General features: G+C 40.2%; 1 protein-coding gene across 3 annotated transcripts in view; it reads right to left on the bottom strand.

Moving 5' to 3' along the window:
- The window catches only part of cobl (cordon-bleu WH2 repeat protein), a 52,836-nt gene that overhangs the window by 1,895 nt on the left and 23,289 nt on the right, over positions 1–27,652 (bottom strand). For 2 of the 3 annotated variants that reach the window (XM_027287114.1, XM_027287115.1), the window contains 11 exons: positions 25,918–26,097; positions 14,627–15,239; positions 11,121–11,279; positions 6,978–7,287; positions 5,516–5,631; positions 4,957–5,148; positions 3,267–4,855; positions 2,897–3,130; positions 2,611–2,727; positions 1,118–1,417; positions 1–156 (listed from right to left, as the gene is read on the bottom strand). In XM_027287114.1, the coding sequence (XP_027142915.1) occupies positions 73–156; positions 1,118–1,417; positions 2,611–2,727; positions 2,897–3,130; positions 3,267–4,855; positions 4,957–5,148; positions 5,516–5,631; positions 6,978–7,287; positions 11,121–11,279; positions 14,627–15,239; positions 25,918–26,097 (3,894 nt within the window). In that variant the 3' untranslated portion in view covers positions 1–72. The remainder of the gene's footprint in view (positions 157–1,117; positions 1,418–2,610; positions 2,728–2,896; positions 3,131–3,266; positions 4,856–4,956; positions 5,149–5,515; positions 5,632–6,977; positions 7,288–11,120; positions 11,280–14,626; positions 15,240–25,917; positions 26,098–27,652) is intronic. The other variant, XM_027287116.1, reaches the window with a different exon arrangement.

Genomic DNA, 27,652 nt, shown 5'->3' with positions numbered 1-27,652 from the left:
AAAAAAAAAAAAAAAAAACTGTAGTAAAATTTGATAAATTATTCCTCATTGTGGTGATGTGGCCCTCCCTTCTTATTGCTGAGGGAGTGTTGAGGAGTTTGCTTGGATTGTTCCCAGTCGGCCGTTCACTTTGACTGTTTTTGTGGGCACAGCGACCTAGATAAAAGAGACACAACACGTTATGTTTGTAGTTCTCCATTTTGCTAATGACAGAATGACAGTAATAGTTCATGGCAGGAACAAAAGAATATAGGTTCTGCGTCTAGCTGAAGACATAAAGAAAGATGCATACGCTGAAAAGTTTTTGAACCCCATTAAATCAGGCCAATTCTGATTACCTCCCTCCTTCTAAAACTATTCATTCTTTTCTGTTGCTCCTGTCTGATTTAAATGGTGTGGAAATAATAATGCAAACTCTAATCTTACACAGATGCTGACCTGAAATTGAACTTTATCTTTTATAAAGTATTCACACAACAGTACAGTATGGCTGTCAGATGAATCTGCGAGTGTATTACAATCTGCAATTCATTTCCAGTTTCCCGGCTGCTGCACCGCAGGAGAGCTTTGTTCTTCCAATGATGTCTTCCAATGAGGCGAGACGTGAGAAACCAAAGATGTGAGAAAAGAGAGGACACTGGTTCAAATCATGTGCGTTTCTGTTGCTCTGTTGCTATCTCTGGCTTTCTTGCCTATGTATCTGTTCTCTCTCTGCTTATTTTCATTGCTGCCCCCCCCTTTTTGGATAACAGTCTCTCTGGGTGAAATTATGCTGTCCTGTGCCCCAAGACTCATGAAAACAAAGATGTCATATTAAATTGCTTATGCTAACTTTGTTTTATTTTTAATTTCGACACCAGTTTATGTACTTTTCTCCATTCTGTAGACAGAACAGATGAGACAAATAAAGATTTAGATGCCTGTGGCCTCTGATGTAATTTAATCCAATGAAATGTGTGTGATGCTTAAATTACTCTCTATGCTCATCACTGTGTTTTCATGAAGCAAGTGTAGAACTGTGTAATCCAACAGTACTAATGCAGAGTAAGTGGAGTGTGTCAAGAGTTCTGCAACATCTTTCAGTCTGTAAATTAATGTGTTATTTTTGTCTTTTTACCTTTTTTAGCCTCTCGGCAGCAGAACCAGAGCGAATGGCCTCCAGCATAGCCTCCCTGGCCATGGCAGGGTTCATGGCGGTGTTAGAACTTGGATGTGCCACAGTGCTAGGCTTGCCCTGGGGCAAGACAGGGGGAGGAGGAGGATGTGCAATCATAGGTGCTGGTGGTGGCGGCGGTGGTGGGGTAAAGACAGGAAGAGAAGTGCAAGTCAAAGAGGGAAAGTACGGAGGGCCTGCACTCTTGTCCTCCTCAGAAGTCTTCCTGAACTTCTCAAGTTCATCAGCAGCCTCAGATTTTGTCTGTGAGACACAGAAGAGTGAGACACTGGTAACTCAGACAGTCTCAGACTAGACATAAACATAGAAGGAAGCCAGCTGCTCTGACATAAGTCATTTAATAGACATTTAAACTCACACTCGTGGCCTAACACACAAGTGTATCTGACACCAGCCTCTGACACGTGCACATTTTTTTCTGTTCTAATCTTTGTGCATTCTATGTTTTTCACATTCATATGATTTTATCTTATTTATTTTTTGAACTTCATTGTACATAGTTATTTCGTTTTTGAGTCTGATTTAGTCATGCAACATTCCTGAGATTCCACTTCTGGTAAGGAACCTCCAGAATAGAACCGCAGATGTTTCAGCTACACAGCAGCACGTTCTCTGCCCCTTTCATTCCACATGGGTCCTTACATGACAGCAAACCACAGCTCACAGTCCACACAGAGGGATGGAAATAGACATGCTTGCATAACTTGGTTCATGCATAGTTCTGTGAGCTGCTAAGTAGCTAGTAAGTGTTTAGCATTCACATTTTCTTTCATAACATCTTATGCTGAGTATAATAACGTACAAATGTTTGCTGTTTTTTAAGAGGAACAAGACTAAGAGTATACAGCCATGCTGGCAGCTCTGTGAAGCTATACTGCTACAGTCAGCACAGCAACAATGCTCACAATGATATCGCTAATGCTAATATTAAGTAGGTGTAAGCCTTTATTAAAACTGCTGCAGTTAGGACTATGCTAGCGTATGGGCAACACGCGCATGTTTATCTGTAGTTTAATGTGTTATTATATTTAGGATTTATCCCTCTGGGGACTTTGAATGAACCATAGCAATCTATGCAATAGTTGTCAAAACATTTCTCACTAAATCAAACATGTCGACCTCATTATGACATTTGTGGAAAATTCAGAAAATCAAACAAAGGGATTAGGATGTATCTTGTGGTGACCATGAGTGTCCACACAAAATTTGCTACACTGGTAGTGCTAGTACTGAATTAGAATTTGGTTCAGGATAAAAATGGATACATTCAAGAACATATTATATTATATGTTATCAATATTATATTTGATTCTGTCATATTACCTAAATCTGACACACTGGACCTTTAAAACAAAAGAAAAGTTTTATCTTGCTACCAAAGCCTTGACGTTAAAAGACATGGACTGATGTTGTTTACAGCTCAGAGAGTATTTTACCTTCCTCAGTCTTCCAGAGTTTTTCTGAGCTCTAATGGCAGCCAGAAGAGCAGACCTCTCATTCTCCTCCTCAACGTAAGATGTATTCTTCATGCTGCTTGTACCAGATGTGGATATCTAATAATGAAATAAAAAATAAAATCAAAACAATTGTCTTGTCTTTAAACCAACACCACCATTAACACTTTTGTGAAATTGTGAAATTATTAATATAGTATATTTCTTTTACTGGTAGTGGAGTAGATGCTACCCCATCCATACTGTACTATGTTTATCTTGAGCTCACCTTTTTGAGCCTGTCCCTGCCTCCGCCTGTCTGGATTGCCTCCATCAGGCTGCTGTGCAGCGAAGTCTCTTTTTCAACAGATTTACAGATCACTGGTCTGAACTTTTTAACTGGCCCAAACACTGTCACTGGCGGAGGCCCAGGAGCCAAACCACTGTCTGCCACTGTGACAGAAAGTTGTTCTTTCTCTTCAGGTGTTAAATGGGTGGCTGCCTTGGGCATGTCCCATGTGTTCTGGGAACAAGAAGGTAAATTGGATAAGTACACTGTAATTTTCAGTAACAATTTTGCTGTAAAAATCTTCAAAGTATTTATTTTTCAAGAAACCTTTAACATGCAATAAAGTGTTTATACCACAGGTTTTACTCACACTTGTCTGGCCTTGGTATACTGTCTTGGGTGCTGTGGGTGGTTTGGCAGATGAGTTTAGAGGACAGATTCTTGCAGGGCTGGGGTTTCTGGGCAGAATATTTTTATTATCTCTGTCATTATTGGTGGTTATATGTATTTGGGCGGGGCTACCACTTTGAATGTGCTTATTCTTGGTTGTTTCTGTTTCAAGTGCATTAGAGCTTCCTTTGATGGATCCAACACAACTTCCAAATCCTCCACTGTCTGGTCTCACTTCTCCAAAATTCCTCTGGCTATCTGACATATACTCTGGGTAGCTCACAGACCTCTTAGGACCAGAAGGGTTGGATTTAAAAGCAGATTCATTCTCCTTATTATCTGACAAAGATGAAGATTGGTGTGGATTCACTTGTATAGACCGACTTGATCTCTGGAAATCAATAGTCTGAGTTTTCAAAGAAGCAGAGGAGTCAGGTACGTTAGGCATGGAGCTGGGTTTAACTGAGGTCTTTGGGGTGTATTTATTGATGGCAGACGCCACGTATTGGCTTGAGGTTCGTCTGGATGGTTTGAGGAAGGACAGATCTTTTCTCAGGTCTGGAAGAATAGGAGCGGGAAGGGCAGGTTTATTACTTGGTTGCTGAACGTTTTTGGACACAGAAATCTTACTGTCCATTTCTACCAGCTCCTCTTTTGCAGTTTTGATGTCTTTCACCAGGTCTTTAGCTTCTTCTTTACCTTCTTTAGGAGGAGCTCTCTCTGCAGGTTTATTAAATGAAAATTGTGCCGTTTTCAGGTCCTCAATATTAGTAGTCTTCAATGTAGTTTCTGAGATTGCAGAGGGAGTTCTTTTCAAGCCATCTGTGCTCTCCTTAGCCTTATCAATGAGACCTTTGTTGTAGGGCACAGCACTTTCTTGTCTCTCATTTGAGCTCCAAAATGCTTTGGCTTTTCCAAGAAGTGGAGACCCCTCACTGTAATTAATTCCGGACTCTGATGAACCACCAACTTTGTTCCGGGAGATAGCCACTTTCACCATGTTTCCTTGATCGTCAATCTTAATGGCACTGACAGTTGAGACAGCTGGCACTCCGGAAGCAGCATGTAAGACAGAGGGTTTGGGAGGGACCACAGTGAAAGTTTTCAAACCGAAGCGTGATGTGACGTTCTGAGTGATTTTACCATATGAGTTACTGCAGCTGGAGTTATTTTGAACTCTGTGTATCCCTTCATCTCTTTTTGTAGACACTGTTCTCTGACTGTCTGGGAGAACAGGTTTCTTCTCTTGCAAAGATTGAGTGTTACTTTTCACAGGATCAGGTTTGATCTCAGTGCTCTTGCTGTGTTTCTGCATGTCAACATTAGATTTCACTGCTTTATCCTCTTTTACACCGTTGATTTCAGTGACACTCCTCTCTTTCATTTTTGTCTCGAGCATATTTTCTTCCTTTTTATCAGTTTTAGACTTCCCCTGTGACTTCTTATGCAGCTCTGCTTGAGACGGCTGCTTAGTATTTGCACTGCTGCTTTTATTAGTGTCAGCAGCTGTACAAGCATTGTTGTTTTTGTTCTGTAGCTCTACACTGGACTGGTGACAAAAGCCTGGACCTGTGATAAGATAGGGTAAAAAGAAAGTCAATTTGAAATATAAATAAAATACAATCAGCTAATGTCAATATGTCTGCTTCTGTTTGATTCACTGGGCGTACCTTTACTGTTAGCTGATTCAGTCCTGGTTAGTGACTTTGCCTCATTTTCAACAATGTTACGTTCATAGTCCTCCAGTACTTCATCTATGGCTGTGACTGGCACATCCATGTCTACTACAGACACTGGCACCTCATTACTGTCTGTGGACATGGTATAGGGAGTCTCCTTCGCTGAGACTATATCTATGTGGTCTGGAAAAGAGGAACAGTTTAGAGGTTTAACACACATCTAGTTTGGTACTTTGGTCACATTTCATGACGATCAAAATTTACTGAGTTAGCAAAAGTAACTTGTAATGTAAAAATTTTAAAACCTTTTTAACAACAAACTACAGATCTATGGGGTTACTTCAGGAATATACAAAGCCTGATAAGATTCATTTGTGTAGTGTTGCAGTGGTGTTATAATGGTTGGCAGGTTTGATCATTTACTGAACTACAGTATATATCAATTCCTGTGTCTAGGCATGTACATGTGTACTGCCAGGGTGCCTCAATGAAAAAATATAAATCCAGTTTAAGATTTTGGGTGGATACCACCTTGGCATGCCTTCCTCACCTGCAAGGCCTGCTTCTAAATCTGCCAACGTCTGATGGAGCTGGGCTGTGAGCTCTGGGTCTTCTTCATAGCCTTTTACCTTGCCTGACTTCGCCTGTGGGCTGATGTCATTGTGCCTGAGAATGGTACATAAAATGTATGTGTCAAAAAGACATCTGCACACATAGACATAAACACCCACACACACCGTCCCGACATTTGGAATGCAAAAAAGATATTGGTGCATAGGGCCAGCCATATTTTTTATTAACAGTCAGCACCAAACAGCTGTTATGAACTGCTTATTTGATGTTGTTGTCACATCCAGCACCCTTCCCGTTACTAATCTGCCACAGAAACCAAAAGCCTAAATGGAGTTCAGTAGTAAAAGAAAGAAAGCAAATGTGTTAGTTTTAAATATTTTGTGCTTGTTCAAAGTTGAATTTTATATTATTTTTATTGGAGCCTGCTGGCTTCGAAACATGTAGCTGTAAAGATATTATTACCACAGTTTAAACTTCCTTCACTCTCTTCAAGGGTTCAACGGAGCATTCTCATGAGTTACTGGCGTATTAGCCATAACAAATTGCAACAAGAACGCCAAACCAAATAGAATTTGTCTTCTAAGAGACTTGGACTGGTCCTCTTTTCCTCAACGATTCTGAGAAAACTGGGTTATAGTGCTTTCCTGGAATACTGAGGAGCCAGTAACATCAGGCCAGGCCCTGGATTCATAGTTTCTCTAAATAAGAGCATCGATCCCGGATCCCAAGTCTAGGCACATAACCATACACATTTCACAACAACTTAAAAGGCGAAAAGTGATCTGGGGCATCACTCATTTTCCACAAAGGCCTTTGAATAAGGGCCTAGAACCATAACTATGAAAGCCCAGCACTTAAAGTTGAGGGTGCCAGCTTTGGCTACAACTCAAATATAACACATTGTGGGAACTGCTCTCAGTCATTACAGTGGAGAGACTTCTATAGTTGACTAAATTCACTATCCACTATTCAGGTGAAAATACAGGTGTGATACTAAATATGATCGCCAGAATCAAAACTTGTGATTTTCATACAGGTGTTAGTTATCAGTGGTTAGGTTGGCTTAAAGTGATGGCAAAGTGAATGGCACATGTGTTATCTTGCCTGCCAGGAAACCAGGATGTAAAATGGAGTTAAAAATAAAAAGTGACAGCAATGAGAAAGATTTAGGGTCGAAGATGGGCCTGAGTCAGCAAAAAGCTGATACTGGGAAGCATATGGCCAGATAGATGAATAAATAAGGTAGACGCTGTAAATCATTTGTATATGGCCAAAGCAGATGTCCTAAAGTGCCTCACCATCTTGAATGAGACTTTAATGATCTTGATAGACAAAAAACACAAATTAGGTAACTGTAATTATACAATATATGTGTGTCAACTTCATTCTACTTTCTTCACTCACTGTACTCAAATACTTTTTCTTTCTTTGTTCTCTACCTGTGTCTTGATCCCCATGTGGCACATCCTTCATCGCTGTCACTGGAATTGTCCCGCACTGGTCCCAGCAGTCTCTCTCCTCCGCCTCCACCACATCCATCCAGGGACAGACTCCCATCAGGGGATGTGGGTTGCGTGTCGGATGGAGAACTGACCATTCCTGAGTCCTCGCCCTCTGCCATGCCCTCAGAGGCAGCATAACCCTGGTCAGGCAGGCTGCTGCCACCGCTGCTGCTTCCCAAGGATGTGGTCTCCTCCTCGGGTGTTTCAATTTCTGATTTCTGACCACTGGCTGTGGAGTGCAGCCAAGCTGGGAAAGGACATAGGAAAATCTTAGCATCAGTACTGGGTGTTATCACTGTCCTTTAAGTCTGTTAGCAACTGTTTCAGCATCCAAATGACAGAGTTTCCAATGGCCTGTGTATGGTAACTAAAGGACTGAGAATCAGCTTCTAATGGGGTAGAAAATGTAATTTATCAGGGTTTTTACTCATGCTATACATTAACTTATAGGCCATATTTGTTTTTCTCCAATTCACAACTCTTACAGGCCTTTAGATACCTGAAAAAACACTGAGAAAAACAACACAATAAATCATGAAGACATTTGTTTAAAAAGAAGCGCAGGATGCAGAGTGAGCATGAAGAGCAAAAGAGAAAAAACAGAGGAAGTATTTATGTTAGTTTCAAAATTCATTCTGACACCACACACACAAACCAGGAAACACAAGCCAAATATACAAACGCAAGCCCAGACCACAACCACTTGTGGCTTGATAAAACAGCTTTAATGATGTGTGGGTGGATTTACTGTAAACAAACCCTTTTAATTAGATTTTTACAGTACTGTTTTAGGTTCCAGTGAAAGATAGTATTGCTTCATACCCTCTCATCTCTTTAGTACAGTCATGCTCTGGTCAGTCCTGTTGGTTTTGGAGAACTTATTTAGTCTGTCACTGATCTCATTGAACCCTTGGCCAAGAGAATAAAAATCAATGTACCATTTGTTAGGTTTTCAGCAGCCCAGCCAGCATGCACAGCACTGGGAACTCAACGGGGGATTCTTTAAAATGAGTTTAACAGTGAGTGACCTTGTTTGTAATACCAGGTGTCTGTGTGTGCATGCAATGCATTTGGGCATTCATTGTGCTCCAATATGTCTTCCTATGAATTTGTGTGTGTGTGTGTGCTAGGTCTGTCAATTTTGGGTCTGGTCCTAATGGTGTGGAGAGAACAGTCAGTTCCAGGAGATGTGGTAATGACTCACAGGGCTGTCCACCCAGCTCCTTCCCAGCAACAGCTTAGTCATGCCAACTATAGCCACCATCGGCGCGCGCACACACACACACACACACACAGACAGATATACTCATACACACACTGTCTTATGCTTTCGTATATTTACACACACATATATGGATATAAACCTCCACACAATCCTTAAACTTCCAACTAAATATGACCTCGGGCACATGCTTCTGTTAAACAAGCAAAAAGTGAACCAAGCAAATCAATACTGTGACTGTGTTACTTGTCAAAATCCAGCCGTTGCAATCCATGCACAACCTCAAACCAAAGTCCTTGAATCTTGATCCAGTCTTCAACTGTTTAATTGAAAAATGTCATTCAAACATATATTCTGTTTTCACAACACAGATTGCCTTTACAGATAAGTGTTCTGTTCATGTAATCTGTTTATTATCACAACTCTACAGGCTTAATAAGTACACACCCCCTTACTAGGGTATACATGTGCAACGTGACCCAACAGCTTAGAACTTGAAATTATATTTCACATAAAAATTGGATTACTGTCAAATAAAATTTACTACTAATGATAAAACCAGATCTGCCTTGCACATTACTGTAACCGGAGCCAAAAGTTAACCCATCACTGTAAAATTCTACTCTGTGACTCAGTGACACCACAATAGTTTAACTCACTCACAGAGCAATTCTCATTCCAAAAACGTTGGGATGCTGTGTAAAATGTGAATTTAGCATGGACACAAGGTCATAACTTCCAAAAACTATTTGAAATGTGGATTTGTCAGACTCCAGCACACTTTTCCACTTCCCGTTAGGCCATCTCAGATGAGCTCGGGAGAAAAGAAGAGAGAGATGTCATCATTGTTTCTGGATGTTGTTGATATAATGCTTTCGCTTTGTATAGTAAAGTCTTTACTTGCATTTGTAGATGCAGTGACAAACGGTTGTCCAGAGGGTTCTCAAGCTTGATATTATAGATTGTAGATTGTGAAATTCCTTGGAATTGTGCATTAATAACCTTTGTTCTGAAACTACTGAATGACTGTGCCATTCATACAGGCCTTCCTTTTGAAAACATGATGATAAAATGGCTTAAAAATATAGTGCTCATAATTGTAAACAAGTTGTGCTCTATGACACAGTCTGACCTTTAGGCCACATATCCTATAGACAATACTATATCCCTTTCTCACAAAGGTTGTCACAACAGTAGGGTGTTTTTGGATACCTATCCATTATTTAAAAACGAGCTGTGACACATTCATGCAACTATAAACTTTCACAATAATAAAACCAAAAATTCTGCAACAAATCTGTATGCAGTGTCATTCTCTTTACTAAGTAGACTGTTATGAGCTCTTCTTGGGAAGAGGTCTTTTATTTAATACAATTGTCTTTAAAATTCATGAGGCACCACTACCTAAAAGCAACATGTCATTGATAGATCACCCTTTCAATAATATTGCCAAAGGCAGCATGCGTTCAGCTCTAAGGTTTCTAAACTAAGCCACAACACTAGGCAGAGAGAGAGAAACACTGTCCAACTATTGACCTGCAGATATTACATCACCAAAATATTGGCTTCCAGATATCGCATGGCCTTGCCTCACTTCACTTTCAGTGTCACTTCAGCATGTCACTCATCAATCACAAATGTAACTTATACGTCCAGGGTTAGCTCATCTGTCTTTGTATAGTCTTCTGATCACATTCTGTGTGTCCACTTTTAACTCAGCTCTGATCTCATGCATAATCAATAACAAAAAGCAGATCAAGCTGAAATGTAAAACCACCAACAGTATATACATACATTTATAAAAAAGAAAAAAGAAGACACAAAAAGACATTGCTGTAAGAGTGAAATCTGAGAGTATAATTTGCTTTCACTTGCAGGATTTTGTGTCTTCAACAGAATCAAATCAAAACCATCATAAAGACAGTTACAACTAGGTTGCTGCAAAGCTGTTCTGTGAGGCATTGTGTCACCAAGTGAAAGCAAGTGATAGAAATGAAATGATTACAATTATAACAGCAATACAACCATGACAAATACAACAAAAAGGTACAGAAGAAACAGTAAAAAAACTTAAAATAATGAGCGGAGGGTGGCGAACGTCAGAGGGAAGTCCAGCAGAAATAAGAAGGGCAAAGACAAAGCAAAGGGAACTGATGATAAAGGATTGTCGGCTGAAAGAAGGGTCAAGCCAGAGGGAGACTTCAGGACTGTTTGGGACGCAGACGCACAGGCCCACAGCAGTACACTACAAAGCAGGGTGTGGGGTGGGGAGTAAAGAAAAGAAAAGATGAGATTTGAGATGGATAGATCATAAACATTACACTTGATGAAAACAGCGTCCAGAGATAAACCTAAAAGTAAAGGAAGAAATTGAGGACAACAAACTCAGAGAGTTCAGAGAAATGAAAAAAACAATGATATGTAGGCTATCTAGCCTGGTGTCTTCAATTATACATCTGTATATAATTCCCATGTACTGAATAAATGCAACAAAAAAGGCACTCCAGTTGATTGGTGTTGACCACGGCCCTGACCTTTTGGATCCAGAATAAATAACATGGCTTACAGGTTGACATTTATAGATATGTAGCACACTGACCTCACATGGACCCAGTATCACTTAACAACTCAGCTGCCTGGGTCGCTGATGCAAGGAGTGAGATGGAAATCATGTGAGGACAGAGTTCAGTATTTACATGCATACGCATGCATGCACACAAAGGTTTGGCAGTAGAAGGATAGTTGTAAAAATACAAACTCTGATTGGGAAAAATGAAAGTTAGAGAATCAGGAGACCAGCTTCTAGGAAAGAAAAGGAAGAGTGAAGGAAAGGGAGAGGCAGTCCATCTGGAACCTACACTGGGGAGCTGCTTCCTCCGCCTTCATGGGACTCTGTGGGGAGTTGCTTTCTGTGGGCTCAATGGGAGGGGAGGATGGGGTAGGGGGTAAGACAAGCTGTGGTGGCTCCCGTGCTGGGGAACGACGCGGTTTGGGTGGTGCTGGTCGATCAGTGGTGCCTGCAGGAGAAACAGCATGCAAGCAGGCAGGCACTGATGGTCATGTTTGTAAAAATGGGGAATGTGACAAAACAATTGCACATGCAAACCTCTTATCAAGCTGAAAGGAGCAAAGAAAACATTATGTAATCATCAAGATCTTAGTTTTTTATTCATTCTGGCAACATCTTCTGTGTGTTTCTGTGCTACACTTGTTATTCAAACTGTGGCTTCTTTATCCTTGGATTTTCTGGTGATGAAGTTTGAGTTTCTGTGGGCAGAACTCTTTCCTTTGTCTACAAAGCCATGGGGGTTATCGCTCTTAAAGTACTGTAAGCTATTGTTCACACTACATTCATTTTTTCAGGTTTTTACCATTGCTTCTGTGGAATTTCTATGTAATGGCCTGGCAAAAACAGTATCAGCTGAAGGCTCAGTGAAAAGTAAAAATGTGAATAACAATAAATGTGTGCCAGAAGTGGCAGTGTTGTTTTATTTCTTTGCAGTGTACTCTGCAACTGAGACAGGCAGTATTTCTGTCTCAATTCTATCTTGCGTGCAATCACCTGCAAATACAGCTAAGCAACTTTATTTGCCATCACTGCCAATCCAGTGCTTTGAAATTGGATACCTTGTTTGTTTGCAGAAAATGATTTCATGAACTACTGTAGTTAGATGCATTTCATCCCTATTTCATGGCAAAAATGGGTACTAAAAATGATAAATGATAAAAAAAGCAATGTAAGAAGACACATCAGGAAAGAAAGTAAATAGGACTTGAATACAGATGTGTAATATGTGCAGACTATGATACACAAAGCATAGAAGGGTAGAGCTAAAAGAAGTGTTGACTGACAAATAAGACAAAGTCAATCTGGATAACATATTGGGTTGTAGGGGCAAAAGTACAATTACTGTAAAACAGCATTGTTGAAATATAGCTACCTAAATGCCCTTATAAGGCTAGTGATGTATCACTGTGCTGTGTCTTAGTCAGCAGTCTGCTGACAATAAGGAAATGAACCTGCATGCGGCAAGTGGGTAAAACAGTTGAATCCTCTTTTCCTATCCATAAATCCCTAAAAATTACACTCGACAATTTGATCTCACTCTCTTCATATTTTTTAGTTTCTCTAAATAAGCACTCAGACGCACAATGCACTGACGCCTAGAGGTGCTTCACTAAATAACAATGTTATTCATTTTACCCTGACCTCTCTGCTTCAAGCTAATAAAACAAATATTTACACATCCTACAAGTGCATCTTTTTTTTTATTTATGACTGTTTTACAAATCCAATTAAAATTCTTTATTGTCCTCTACTGTATATCAACCAAACCGAAGCTCTGAATTCCAACTAATATAAATATTGACATTATGTATTCCCTTGTGCCAAACACACACACACACACACACACACACACACACACACACACTAACTGGCCAGGCCTGCACAAGCACACACAGAGACAACTAAAGTAAAACAGAGGTTGGAGATCTAAGGTAAATACTACCTCATATCACTAGAATAAGTTACGACATAAAACCAAGATTTTAAATAGTACTTATGTGTAATTCTGTACAACTGTGTTAGCAGCTCCACCTCTGTTTATTCAGAATTAGATATCTTTATCACACAGCTATCCAACGTAAATGTTCATATCATCGTGTTTAAATGAAAAGCTAAATACTGTGTACACTGTTGCCTCTGCCTATGCTAGCATGAGGGCACCACCTGATACTGTACGTGCAGGGTGTAGTTGCCTAGCACTAACGTGTATAACAGCAATTTATTCACTGCATTTACTGTTGCTGCATTTGAAAAGTTGATATTGAGGTTTTGTGTGGGATAAAAAGGGGACTGTCAGAAAAAATCTGGCATTTGGGATTAAAAATATTTCACAACAAATGCACATTTCAACTCAGTGAATACTTTCTAACACATTGTTAAAGGAATGAAGATTGGAAACTGGGAGAGAGAGTCGAAGCAAAAAAGAAGGTGATGCACTGTCAGCAGTGTCAGGATAGAGAAACGGAGAAGTAGCTAGGTCTATACATTTATTAATGAACCTGGTGCTCTCTGTTCTATCCTGACTAATGCACTAACCTCCTCATACTTCATCCACTCTCTTGCTTTCATCTGCCTGTCCATCATTCTCCTCTCCTTAAACCCCCTAGTCCCCTTGTTTCTACCTTGCTACCCTGTCATCTAGCTGCCAAAACCTTCCCATGCTCCTTACTCTGAACTCCATTCTCACCTTTCTCATCCCTTTTCTGAGGTCTAGGTTCTCTCATCTCTGAACTCTGTCAGACAAGACAGCCGTGTGCTCCAAACTCACTTTGCTCTGGAGATAGATCTAGGTTATATAAAGATCAATACAAGGCCAGCTGAAGTTCAAGTAGATCCATCTATGATGGATCTGTCTGTCTTTGTATCTGCCAGCTTCGAAGGTTTGTTTGAGCAGCTGCATGCTTATGAGAGAGAGGGAGAGGGAGTGAGAAAGAGAGAGACAGAGGAAAAAGGAGAAAAAGATAGGACAAACGTGACGGATTGATAAGTGCAGGTGAGAGACAAGGACTGTATTGTCTCATGAGCTATGATGAAAACCAGCTCCACTAGTTCCTGTTCCTCAGCTATGTCACATGCACGCACGCACACACGCACACGAACACACACTGAATCTTTCACCAGGTTATGTGCGTCATTCTTGACAGTTTAAGTTTCAGACGTTGCAGCAGTGTGACAGCTCAGTCCTGCGGGGCAGACATTCAGCCACTTTCTAACAGGTAGAAAACCTCTACAGGCAACTTCAGACTGTCTCAGTTCTTCAACATACAGAGAGATAGTTTATAATCACTGTCAAGAGTTCAGTGATCAACAGCCAAGTTCATTTCCTTTGATGTATATAAATGTTTTGTGTACTGTGGTGTGGAAATGTGATATACCAGCTGTTTTAAATCAAACTTAGCTGATGGAAGATATTAAAACTAAGAATGACAAATGTAATAATGATATATAAATACATCAGGTAATTCGTATTCATTGCCTGTGGTGCTGTGTCTGCTTTCAATATATCATTACATATATCTTCAGCTGTCATTTGGTGTTACTCCTGATGCTAATCTGCTGTTTAATATAAAGGTCTACTAGTGTCTCCATTTTTTTCCATTTTGTAAAGAAGAAGAAATCTGGTAGATAATTACTAGAATAAAATAGATTGTGTTGTCACTATCAAGGAAAAGAGGAGTATTAAAGATTTCTAACTATTCTTATTGAATTGGTTGCTATTCTATGTACTGTCTTCAAATGTAGATTGTTGGTTCTAAAATCTGTGTCAGATGCTAGTTTTTTTAGTGTTTTATTTACCCATTGCACTGTGTCTGTTGTTCTCAACTTCATCCAGTTTCAGATTTAGGGCCGATTCAGTGTCCGACCTGGAGCTGCTAGCTGAGGTCGTCTCTTGATTTAATTTGGCAGTCATGCTGCTAGACCTTTCCGATTCCATCATCCTGCTGCTGGAGCTTTTTGTAGCGGGTTGGACCTGCACAGAGCCGCTCGCTGTGCTGCTGGTGATGCTGCTGCATTGGGAACCGGTCTGGTCTAGGTCAGCGTCTGAGTCATCGAGGCTGTGGCTCAGTTCGGAGCTGGAATCCTGGACAGCCAGGCTATCAGTAGTGCTGTTGCTTGGCGTCGGGGATTGGCTGTGGGTTGTGCTGGTGACGCACACAGGTGGAGGTTGTACTGCCGTTTTCAAGGGGACTGGTTTTACTGTTTGCGTTACCACGGTGATAGTAGAGATGGTGGTTGACTGTGTCACCTTGTTACGGAAGGCCGCGGTAGGTGTCTCATTAGCATGGCTATCAGGGGTGGGAGTGGCAGATGCAGAAGTGTCGTCAAGGCCTGTGGTGATGGAAGATGGGGTGGGAGGAGGGGCTGGAGCCTTTCTTTTCCTCTGCTGGCTTTCTGAGCCAAGACCCATCTGATTGAAAGAAAAGGAGAGAAACAGGAGAAAGTTAATTTATGTGAGTACCTTGTGCATATGTGTGTGTGGGTGTGTGTGTGTGTGTGTGTGTGTGTGGTCTAACCATAAATCAGCCTGTCTAACAAGACTGAAGCAGTTTACTACTGAGTAATTAAATCAAGTGGAGTTCTGGCAGGCATCAGAGTCCTCAAATCCATCAGAGTGCCAGCATTGCTTTTAAATTATCTTACAACAAGACACATAAGGTCTGACAGCGATACAGCTGATTGAATGCAGATACATAGTACATATTGATACTGTATGTTTATTTTACCAGTTGTAATTCAAATGTGATGCTGTCTCGTGGAATTACTCATAATATTGAATAACCGATCACTTCATGCAGCACAGTGAAATCCAGTAACAGCAATTATTAGCAAAATTATATCATTTATTCCGTGGGCAAACACAAAACAGTGAAGTGAGCAAGATTTCAATGATGAAAGCAAAATAATATCAAGTGACATTTGGCTCAGTGAGAACAGTTTAATAGAAATCTGTCAATGGATATTTCTTATGCTATTCATAATGATTGTAATGAAAAAAATAAGCATTTGGATAGAAGCTTTGAAAGGGAGGAGGACAGAGGAAGAAAGAGAGAGATAAATAAAAAAAGGGGGGAGACGGGATGAAACTATGAATCATTGACAAACAATTAATGAGTGAGAAAATTCTCTGTTTTCTTCCACTGAGACATGAGACCATTCACACCCTTCTGTGCAAGTTGATCTCACTCTCTGTGATGTCAGTTTTGTAAGACACGATTTAGAAGTGCTATGGGCAGGTTTCAACAGTGTAGATGTCCTTATTTCTAAAAAAAAAAATCCCAATTACTGCTCCTGCATTTTCTTCACTCTGAAACTCAACAGAGAACATGCCTGGAGCTGCATGTAGCGTTGCATCAGGCAGCAGGACAAGAGAGAGATCAGGCCACCTTGCCTTTCTGCAGGCAAACTGAGTTCACACAAGTGAACTCAATAAACTCACTGCATGGCATGCTATGGAAATCCAAATGCCCCCCCTACCCTCTCCCGCTCTGGCATTCATACATACATGAATACAGACGTACCCGTGGATATGGGCCAAAGTTGAAGCTGAAATGGATGACTGACTTGCCTATGAAGATAGATGTGTGTGTGTGTGTGTGTGTGTGTGTGCGTGCGTGCGTGCGTGCGTGCGTGTGTGTGTGTGTGTGTGTGTGTGTGTGTGTGTGTGTGTGTGTGTGTGCGTGTGTTTATGTGTGTGCTCCCTGCAGAGTGTAACATAAGACTGCAGTCAAGCCCTGCTCTGAAAGAAAGAGTGCTGTGGCCACAACACACACATGCACACACACTTTTCTGTGTGACAGCACCAGCCACATACACGCTCTCACATACACACAAAAGTGCACACACATGAGAAGGAACAGTATATCTCATATCTCAGGCCAAGCTGGGGTGTATGTATCAGGGAGTTGTTAAGGGTTGCAGGGTTAAGTGTGTGCTGCTCTCATGGGCTTATTGGCGCCATGACTGGGAACGCAGCATGTACTTAAGATTGTTAGAAACTGAAGCCAAGACTCAAGACTCTGTATTATACCACATTCAAGGTCACACGATACATTACGTTAAGCTGACTATGTAATATGATTATGTATACACTGTGTTTATGGGTGTTGTTTACTGGTTTTACATTTGCAGCTGCATTTTCACAGGAAAATAGCTGTATATCATCAAGAAAGATGGTCTTTTCAGTGTGACTTCCCCCCCCACAGCTACGTATTGCTGCTGCAAGGTAGAGGCAGGATCTGGCCACCGCTGCTTATGTCTCAAGTCAACCTTGTGTCATGACATCACAAGTCAAGTCACAACAAGACAAAGGACAGCCAAAGTATCAAGTGGATTCTCAAGTCCTGACGCCTTAAGTATAGTCAAGTCATGTTGCATCAAATCACAAGCAGAGACAATGTCAAATGAAATCAATACAAAGTTGAGCGATGAGTTCACCATAGACACACTCATATTATAGTGTAAAATCCATGTGAATACAAAGAGATGCAAAACTCTCCTCTCCATTCCCATGTACTGATTTTTAAACATTCAGAAGTTTTTCATTATCACAAGCAAAAGTGTATTAAAGTGTATTAAGTGTATTAAATAACTACAAGGCTCCTTGTAGGCCTTCCTCACTGTTATCCTACTTGAGGAAACTTAATCAACCTTTCACCAGAAGTCCATTTATTTATGATGATTAAGAAAGGATGTATCAGCCATCAACTCATTATCTGACTTCCTTCTTTCCATCTACAGTTATTCCACTAAAAACAGCAACATAGAGAACTTGTTTACAGCCATTCATAGCTTTTGTATTTTCTGCAGTGTTTTTGTCCCGTAAATGGTGTTAGGACTGAAGACTGCATAGATTTATTATTGAGGGAGATGCATTCTAAAAATGCTGTAGTTTTGTTCATTTTGCAATTATGCTGACTAATAAGTCTGCATAAGCAAACTTAAATGTAGTGGAGAAAATGAAACAAATACACCATTCATATTTTGAATGTGTCTGTGTTTTAACAGTCCCAATGATTATATATGGTCAGGACAGAGCACGACACCAATCAAAATGAGCACATCCTGATCAAGCAGTTATTAACTAACAACATGCTTCTTTACTTCAATACATTCTGATTCTGATTCTCTTTGGATTTGCAAGGGCTTTGATCGGGCTTCGTTTAACAAACGACTGCAAAACAACATGACATACATAATGTGGACACAAACATATATTTAAAAGGGAATGCGTCTTTACACAAAAGCGCACAGAAGGCCATTCCAGGACAGTCTGGTGTGTCCATTAAATTTTCCACTCAATGGTTTGAGAGGCGAAGGGCCCCATGTTGGAGCATGTTGATCAGATAGGGCCACCCACGGAGACTTCAACCTGTTGCGTGACCATTCATCAGTTGTTTCGAAGGAGTCCTGATGGGCGAGGGGCTTTGTAACAGAGACACATTATAGCGCTCATGTGGAATGTGAAATGGAGTATGTGTGTGCATAAAAGGGGGGGGATACACTGTATATGTGTATGCTGGTGCATATCAGCATGCATGACTACATTGATGTATGCATGTGTGTGCGCAGATGTATGTGTATGTATGTGCGTGTTGGAGATAATAATAGCGGTTGAACTGAGGTCAAAAACATCCTAACAGTAGACTGAAGAACAGTTAGCGTGTGTTAATATGAACATGTGGGAGTGTCTGGTAAAGTCTGTACATTGCGTAAAAGGGGGGGGGGTGTTGACCCATTTCTATTTTGTCCTACTAACCCATTGAAATTTAATGTTTTCTTCCCCTTTTTTCCTACGTTTACAGTGTTTACATACTTTTGCTAGTTTAATCATTGGCTTTCTGTAGGCAAGCCGTATATGTTGCTATTAATTTATATTTTATTTATACTAATCAAAAATAATTAAGTCAACTATTTTCAGTTAATCAGAAGGTTCACACATTTCAAGTAGCATGACAAACACTCAGAGGTTTTTTGTAGTGTGTTGAGGCTGGGGGTCGGGCTCTGTGTGCTCGCTTTGCAGAGATGGGTGTGGTTGGCCGGGTGGCTGAGGAGCTGGCTGCGCACACCTGAGCCTGATCATCATCTGGAGCAGTCCTTAGAGGCTGACCTCCTGTGTTCTCACTGCCAGATTGTCACCGCTTCGTGCTAGATCAGCCTGTGTGCTTTAGTGAATTTATTATTTGAGATTTCCTACAGAATTACTCACCTGTGTTCTCTGCCTTCAGAATCCAGCTCTCTAACCACTAAGCCACCCTGCCACCGCACCCTTCAGCTCCAGCCTCAACCTCACCACGCTTTCAACCTCCCTCGTTCCCTGCTCCTAGCCCCTGAAGCTTGCCTGCCTCCAAAGCCTTCCCTGCGTCAGGAGACGCCACCTCACCTCCAACCCTCAGTTTCAATAAAATGCAGTTTGTTCCTTCTCCCTCGGCTGTTTGTCTGCATTTTGGGTCCAGCACCACTGCCACACAACAGTTTTTCAGCTTCTACTGAGATAAAAGATGCTCTAGTATTAGAGTGTTACAGCACACTCAAAAAGCAGACAAACAAAAGCAACAAAAGGTAATCAGACATAATTACATTTACATGCCCGGTAAACATCAAGGGGTTGCTTTCTAATTGTAAACCAGAACAAATCAGTGATCGCCCATATACAATTGCAATATATACTCATTAATTGCTTGCTACAAATCCATTCACATGAATCCTAACACAGACACACAACCCCAAACACACTACAGCCACAAACGGTTTGAGATTCACACAATTCGCTTTATTAATTTGTGTGTCCCATCTGTCCTGGCTGGTCTCATACACAAGATGTTTTGACAGCTTCAAGTGCAAACAGATCCTGTCCTACATAGACAGCATGGCAGAGTGACGTGTTCCCCTATTACAGGCCCCTAAGTCACACTTTCACAATCTTCAAGGTCAGTGCATAAGAATAGAAAGCTTACAGTGTCTACATATAGTTCCATTCAGTCACTACAATCACAAGATCAAGCAGACTAGTACACAGGACATGTTGTACATTAATATTAATAGTATTTATGCTGTTAGTAGGCATGTGTATGACAAAGATTCATAGGGTCAAATGAAAAGGATTATAAATACTGTGAACTGACTATTTCATTGCATGTCAAAAGCTACTTGTGATGTCTTGACACAATATCAGATTTTTACTCACCCCACCATATACTTGCACTCAAACAATATTCAGTATACAGGGAGACAAACAACCAGTAAAGTCCTTTTTTACTTTGCATGAATGCTATTTGTTCCAACTTGTGTACAATACTTCTAAGTAGTTGCCTCATATATGCATTTGTAACATAAATATATGTGTAACATGCATGCATGTGTCATCAATAGAAATCTTGTGTATATTGAGACAAGATCCGAATAGAACAGTGCTATATTCCAATGTTTTGGCAATTACATCAAGGCCCTTTTGATGTAAAATGTACATTGCTATATAGAGCCAGAGCACCTGCTGTTTTCAGCTGTAGCACAAATTAAGAAAAACAGCAACTATAAAGGAAGGATGAAGGATGAGGATAAGAAATGAATGGAGGAAGGGCTGGCTGTTTGCTTTGGCAGGAGTAGCCTCCTCTTTTTTCTTTGCTTCCAACTGTTTCAGAAAAAAACTGTTTTGTCTCTTCAGAATACGTGGAGAGATACAGTGGAGCCATGTGGCAAAAGGGTAAACATCCTTCGCTACATCCTTCCAGACCTCTATTGACATCTCACATCAGGAACACCCAAGTTACCTTCTTTCTTTCTGTATTTGTACTGCTTTTCTTACTTTTACCCTCTCTTGTTTTGCTCTCTTGTTCTCTCACAGATTCTTATCTGAACAAGGCTAAGCCTATTGAACCACAAATACAACAGGGACTAACAGCAATGAAACCCAACGGTATGGCTGACCTCCTTTGTTTATGTTGTTAAGTGGGGGGTGTATTCACTGGGTGAAGCTGTGACCAGTATTGTAAAAGAAACAAAACAGAGAGTGTGCAGCAAAAGAGAAGCTGATATCAACAGGGCCAAAAATGGAATGAAAAAATAACAGATGGAGAGCAAGACAAAGACGAGAGACAGTGGCACAAAAACCCTACTGAACGCTCATTACTTAACACAGATCCAGTAGCAACTTGTGTTTTGTCTGACTGATTGGACCAGAGCTCTGCATTAGAGCAGATTAAAGTTAGCTACTTTTTTTATAGACAACTATGGTACTGATGGATGGTTGTGAAAAACAAGCCTCTCTCTGCTGCCAACTCTCTATTTTCACAGAATGACAGATCATCAGGAAGAAAAAACGTAGCCAGCTCGATCAATCAAGAAGCCACACAGACACAGGCAGGAATGCAGCGTGCACAGAAACAAATTCATGCAATGATGTGTCCACATGTGAAGACAGTTTTGGCAGGAAAGCTATTACTGCCCTGTTGTTTGATACACTCAGTGCATACATACATGTATATACATACGGACAGTCGTTCCGGACACAAAGACATTAAGTTTGGATCAAACAGAAAAGGGTAAGGGAAATACTAAAGCTATACTGCAAACTGCCACAATTAAGACCTGATCAGCAATCACATAATGGCAAATCTGTCTTGAGCAATTCTTTGTCAGATATCACAACTAGATTTCCTTTGAGAAATTTAATCTCATGCAGTTGCAACAGTGTTTCTGCTGCCATGGTTCATTTCTGTCCTTTCAACTGAGAGACAGTCATCAAATTTTAATTTCCACATAAGGGTTCACTTGTCTCAACAGATGTGAATTATGACCTTCTCCAAATGTCTTTCCTCTCCTCTTTGGCTCATATCACCCTTCCCTGGCTTTAAGTTTCGCAAGAATTCTGCCGTGTAGAACAAGAAATGGTTTTGAATTGGATCTTGCTTGATTGGCTACAATATAAATCACATTTTTCCAGGTCTAAAAACGTGTATCACTGCCAATCACCAGACTTCTTGGATATTATTTAGTGAATAATAAACTGACTGCCTATATTTAGCTGAGGTAATCCATTTAAAAACATTTGTAAACTTTTTTACAGACTTACAGACAGCAAGCTTATTGCTTCTGATCTTATTACTCCTTTGCCTTCTGCTCTTAATGCTGCTTGTCCTCTGTTGAACTTTTCCCTTGTAGTGTCCTCCTTCTGCAAGGTGAAGCTGGTGTTAAGGCCTTGCCAACCAGATTTCATGCTGTATTGCATTTTTGAAATATGATCCCTAAGCTTATGCATTGTTAATGTTGCACAACCCAAATGCACACACACCCTTATAAAACTTGATGTTATATTACTCTGACTTTCTGTCTTCTTCTGTCTCTGTGACCCCCTGAGTCACTCAGTTTCTCTCTGTTGCTCTTTATCCTCTCTCTCATTCCCCGCTTCAGCTGTTCCATCTTTATCTTTCTGTCTTTTTGCACAAACTCCACATGAGCACAAATGCACTCAGAAGCACCTCCTGTTACGGAGCAGTGAAGCAGAAAGCTCAAAGTTTTTTCTGAACTCCTTTATCACAAGAGGCAATGTAGACATGGCTTCCTTTCCAAACCACAATAACAGATTTCCTATCACCACTAAAAAAAAAAAAAAAAAACTAAAACAAGGTTGTGTTTCTCTGAACTCAATGTTCCAAAACATAATTTAATTCGGTGCTGCTCTCATGAAGACAGACACAGATTGTTGATTGTTAGACTGCAGAAACAAAACTGTAAACTCCTCTGACTCCTTGAGGACGCCAGTAAAATGTGAAAACATCTCATTCTCCTATGGTCAAAGATGACTTTACGTTCTTCCTGGAATACTGTGTCATCTGCTTTTAGTGCCACTGCTATTCCCATTCTCACTACTGTATTTAGCAACCTGTCCCTCAGACATCAAAAAGGTCAAAGATCTACTTTCATTACTGTAGATGAAACAAGATCTTAAATGGAGATGTTACAGTTCTCGTTCCAACACCATGACATCAATCCATATTGTGTATGAGTGATGACATACAACGCTATCAATGGTCAGTTGGTAAAAAAGGTTAGTGAAAAGAAAAATCTACAGCCTCTCTTTCAAATCTTAAAAATGCCATTGCTCTAATCTTTCTTTTTGAAGCCACACTACTTCATCATTGTCAGAAGTTCTATTATTTTTTGTTCTCAGGTACTCAGAGATGTAAATGAACTAATTAATTAATTCATCTTACAAATAGTGCATCACAACTGATTACTTTGTTTTTTCACTAGTTTTGCTGACAAAAACTAATAGTGTGAAACATATCTAAAAAAATGACATCAGCATAAAGCATAAACCTCCACTATAATACTGCATAGGGCAAGAGTTTACAAAGTTAACACTGGAGTTATTTCACAGGTATCTGGCTCACCCTACCACAGTTAAATGTTATAGCACAAATTCCTGTGACCCTGAATTTGACCCATATTTATCATGATGAGGCTCTCTGTCTGCCAGTTTCTCTTTGTTGTGTGTGGCCTCCTCTGGCTTCCTCTCACCTGCCTGATCACCTCACCACCTGTGGCTCATCATCCAATCACCAGTGCAATATATAACCCCAGTCCAACGTTTAGTTCTTTCAAGCTCCTTCTGGGTAACAATGCTATGGCCATTTCCCTGCCTCCCACTCTCTTGCCTCATCCAGCCATGCCTCATTTTTAATACAGTCTTCCACAGCTTGGATATTCTCACTGCCTTACATCCACTTGCCTTCTGGCTTTGTTAATAAACTCTTTTTAACCATTCACAGTCTCTGGTCGTGTTTGCAATTTGGGTCCACTTAGATTTGCTTTCCACAGTTTTCTTTAAAGAGATTCTGACGCGCATTGTTTTGTCAATGACGCTACTGTGATTTAAATGACGGATCTCTGCCTCTCAAAAGGCTGTTTGAAGTATGTAGCTTCATTATAGCAATCTCATCATCCTTATAGCTTATATTAAGATGTCAGTGTCCATTATTATGTCTTTTAAGTCACAATTAGTTGACCACCTAAGCTTGTTCAGCACAGAGGGAGGTCTATAATGAGGAATGTCATCATAGAGAGCTGTCCTCGCACAACCTAGTGCCTAATCAACCTCAAACACACACACACACTCTCATACAGTATATACAGAGAGAATCTATATGAGGCATACAAAGCAGCATGCAGCAGAATGTGTATTTAGTGCATGACAGGCCTGAGCCAGCAAAATTCAACAAACACAAAAATACAATGAAACAAAGTGTACATTAGGTGATAAATTGTGTGTAAGTTCAGCCAGGTGAGCTGGCCCACTTCCAACCCATCCCTTGTGGACAAACCTGTATCTAAACTTTTATATTTTGAAAGTATAGCGTGACTGTTTTCACTAAACCTTGAAGTAGATGTGCTCCTCTACTAAAAAGCAAATCTCTGCTGGTGTAGCTTAACACTGCCTTGAGCAGATCCATATGCCAAATTCCATGTAAATGTGAAAGTAAAACTTTCTATTGTGATGTGATTCGATCTGACATGTACAATTGTTCCACAGATACAAGTCATGCAGAGCAATTTAATGCCAATGCCCCTGAGCTACTATCCTGATAAGACCTGACTGCTATGACACAGTTCACTGTCATGAAACTAAATCCTTTCTAATCACATTCAGACAACAAACACGGGCCAGGCATGCTGCTAATCTTTGAACACCTAACACCTCTGTTGTGTCCTGAAATGACACTGGATAATCATATGTACCTTATGAAACGATATCAAACAATCAATGATTTAAACTCAATTTATTCATCTGTCAGTCAAAGTGGTGACCATATAGATGTTGTTTTGTTTTTTTTACAAACATGCGAAATCTCTATAAGGAACTGAACCTTTGATAAGACGAGCAGTGCACACACTGTCTTCAATCTCTCAACTCAAGCCACACTAGAAAACAGAGAGGTGAAACACGAGAGGTGACCTTGGAATGTGTGGACGGAATATACATGAAACTTTGTGTGTTCGGACAGGATAACAGTTCAGAGAAGGCATAAGAGCCAAATAGAGAAATCTATTATTAGACCAGTCATCAAGTCCTCAGATGACCTTCCCAACTCCTGTTCTGTGAAGCTGCCCTTGTGACTCCCAGTGGTGTCTCAGTATGTGTCTCAGCTCTGGTGTCGGTTATAACTCTTAATCTGACAGGTGGGCAGATAAATTACTGTGTCCTTCTGCACAACTACAATTTGCAGTACTAAAAACAATCACAACAGCAATACGGAGCCTTTTAATAGAGTCACAGAGCACTGCAAAAAGAAAATATCAAACATCAAATAGCTATAATTAAGTTAAAATCAATACCATAAAAGCAGAATACTGAGATGTGTTAAGATCCATGTGTTTTTGTGACATTATCTAATTAGTCATTTCTGTCGCTTTCAATGCATATCTCCTTACGTATGGCTTTTTAGAACAAGATGCTTGTGTTCGCATTATCCCCCTAACCACACGGCATTTCTTACAAATGTTTTCTGCTCCTCCGTGCACAGTTCATTATAGTTAATTAAGCTAAAAAGGACAACACCATTCTGCATGCTACCCTGAGAACGAAATTTCCTCTTGATAACATTCATCAAGAACACTAACGCCTCCAAATAAACAAAACTTATTATCAGAGGGAGGGAGAAAGGATGTGGGTTGCTAAACAACACTTCCCAGCATGCTGCCATAACACTGTAATGAGACTGCAGGGAGCTGTTGCTCTAATGTAGGCGATACAGGTCACTGTGACCTTGAGGAGCTAAATCTCAGGCCAAAACACCAAATGGAAAGGCTGTGTCAAACAGACTGCAGATTTCAGATGTACTACTTCAGGTCAAGCCTAAGAGCTGAGGGTTTTGGATCATTTACATAATAGGAGCTTTTCTGAAGATGAAAAAAACTGGGTTGCGTCAACATTATAATCCCAAGTATACATAGCTCTTTTGGACAATAATCTATTCATTTCTGTGTGCATTTTCAAGTCTGTGAGATGGTGAGATTCTGTGTTTGACCTGCACGTTAATTAGTGCTTTTACAACACACTCAAACTCAAGACAACTCTTTAATCCTCTTACCTGATAGCCCTCAAAGCTAGCGTATCCCATGGAGGGTGTTGGGGCTCCAGGTAGTGCTGGGGCCCTCCTCTTCTTGGACTCAGCCTTAGGAGACATCCTCGGTATGTTCATAACCGACTGGGACTGGCCCAAAGTGCTGGGCCGATCTTCTATGCTGATCCCTGACACCGTGGATGCACCCTGTGGATGAAAATAAAGATGAGGACAGACTAACAAATACAGTATGTATGTACGCTTACAACATGTAAAAGTAATTCAAGTGAGTCAGACACATGACCACTGAGTTGTAAGCATTGCTCTTGCTGAAATGCCATCAAATTATTATGATGTCAGTGTCAATTATTCTGTTTTATAAATCACAATAATCCAAGGAACAACAAAACAAACAAATCAAAAATGATTATTGGCCCATGGCCTGACTATAACCACCGACAAAAATGTCACTGGCAGTGTTCATTTCATTCATACAACTGGCAACTGCATTAACTTCACATCGAGATTTACTTTTCAACTGATCTCAGAGGGAGATCCCTAGTCCCCTCATTTTGGATTTGATTGCAATCGATGCACACATTCATTCTTCAATCCCAAGAATCTATTTGACCAAGTTGAAAGTGCAGCCGTATTTTCAAAGGGTGGCTGCTCCTGACAAAAGCACTAGAACAAAAAAATTATTTTCTACATCTGATCAAAGAGAGCCCAAAGTGCTCCTGAAAATCTAAATCTAAGTGTCCCTGCGGCTCAGCTTGGTAGAGAGCTTTGGCACAACGGGGGAACCAAACCACGACTCACACCCCCATGATTTAGGAAAAGAAAAGTGTTTAAAAGCAGATTCATTGATGCGTTCAGACAATGACCGGATACAGTATAAAAGCAGAGCAAAAAGAAACAAAGTTCAGGTCATTATAATTAATTGGACCCAAGGTTAGAACATATCACAGTGGGAAAGGATGGGAAAAGAACAGTACTTCTAAAAAAAAGGCCTTGAGGGCTCCCAGTGAACTTAAAGAGACAGAGAGGTAGCAAGATACATTTGTACTTCTTAGATTATTGGGCACTGGAGATGTCACCCTTGTATTAAGAACTTATGGTGACTAAAACTCAGGATATGTCTATGATTCATAAAAACAAAACACTAACACAGTACAACCTAAGATCACAGCAGCAGATATAAAATATAATATTCAATAAAAAGGAGGAGGCTGACATAAAATGAAATGAGAACAAAAAAGAAATGTGAAAAGAAGTGAAAATTACTGATGTGGTTTTCATTTGGGATCCTAAAAAAAGAGCTTGTTTTCACCTCGCCAGAATATAATGTTCAAAGCAAATAATTCAGATGAACTCTTTAACTTTAACTTTTGCACTGTCTCTCTTCTTCCTTCATTCTGCCAAATAATCTGAAACCTGTCAAACCAGTGACAGTGGATATGTAACAAACATAGTGCTGCATTCACATTTACAAAGAGCATAACTAAAAAGGAACCTAGTGAGATATATATATATATATCTTCAGCATCCTCTATTCTGAGAGGAATGCTATGAGAAATCCATCTTTTGGAATATTTTATCACTGACTACATTGAAACGTGTGAAATTAATGATAACATGTAGTTTTTTTATACATTTACAAGACTTGCAGGCTGAATATACAGTATAACAAAAGCCACATTGTATAACTCTTCTACCATAAATTAACAGTTTATTTATATTATTATATTATATTTATTCCCTT

This window comes from Larimichthys crocea, chromosome XIII, assembly GCF_000972845.2.
Source record: "Larimichthys crocea isolate SSNF chromosome XIII, L_crocea_2.0, whole genome shotgun sequence".
Lineage (NCBI taxonomy): Eukaryota > Metazoa > Chordata > Actinopteri > Sciaenidae > Larimichthys > Larimichthys crocea.
The sequence above is the reverse complement of the archived record's forward strand: the minus strand, read 5'-3'. Positions and strand labels throughout refer to the sequence as shown.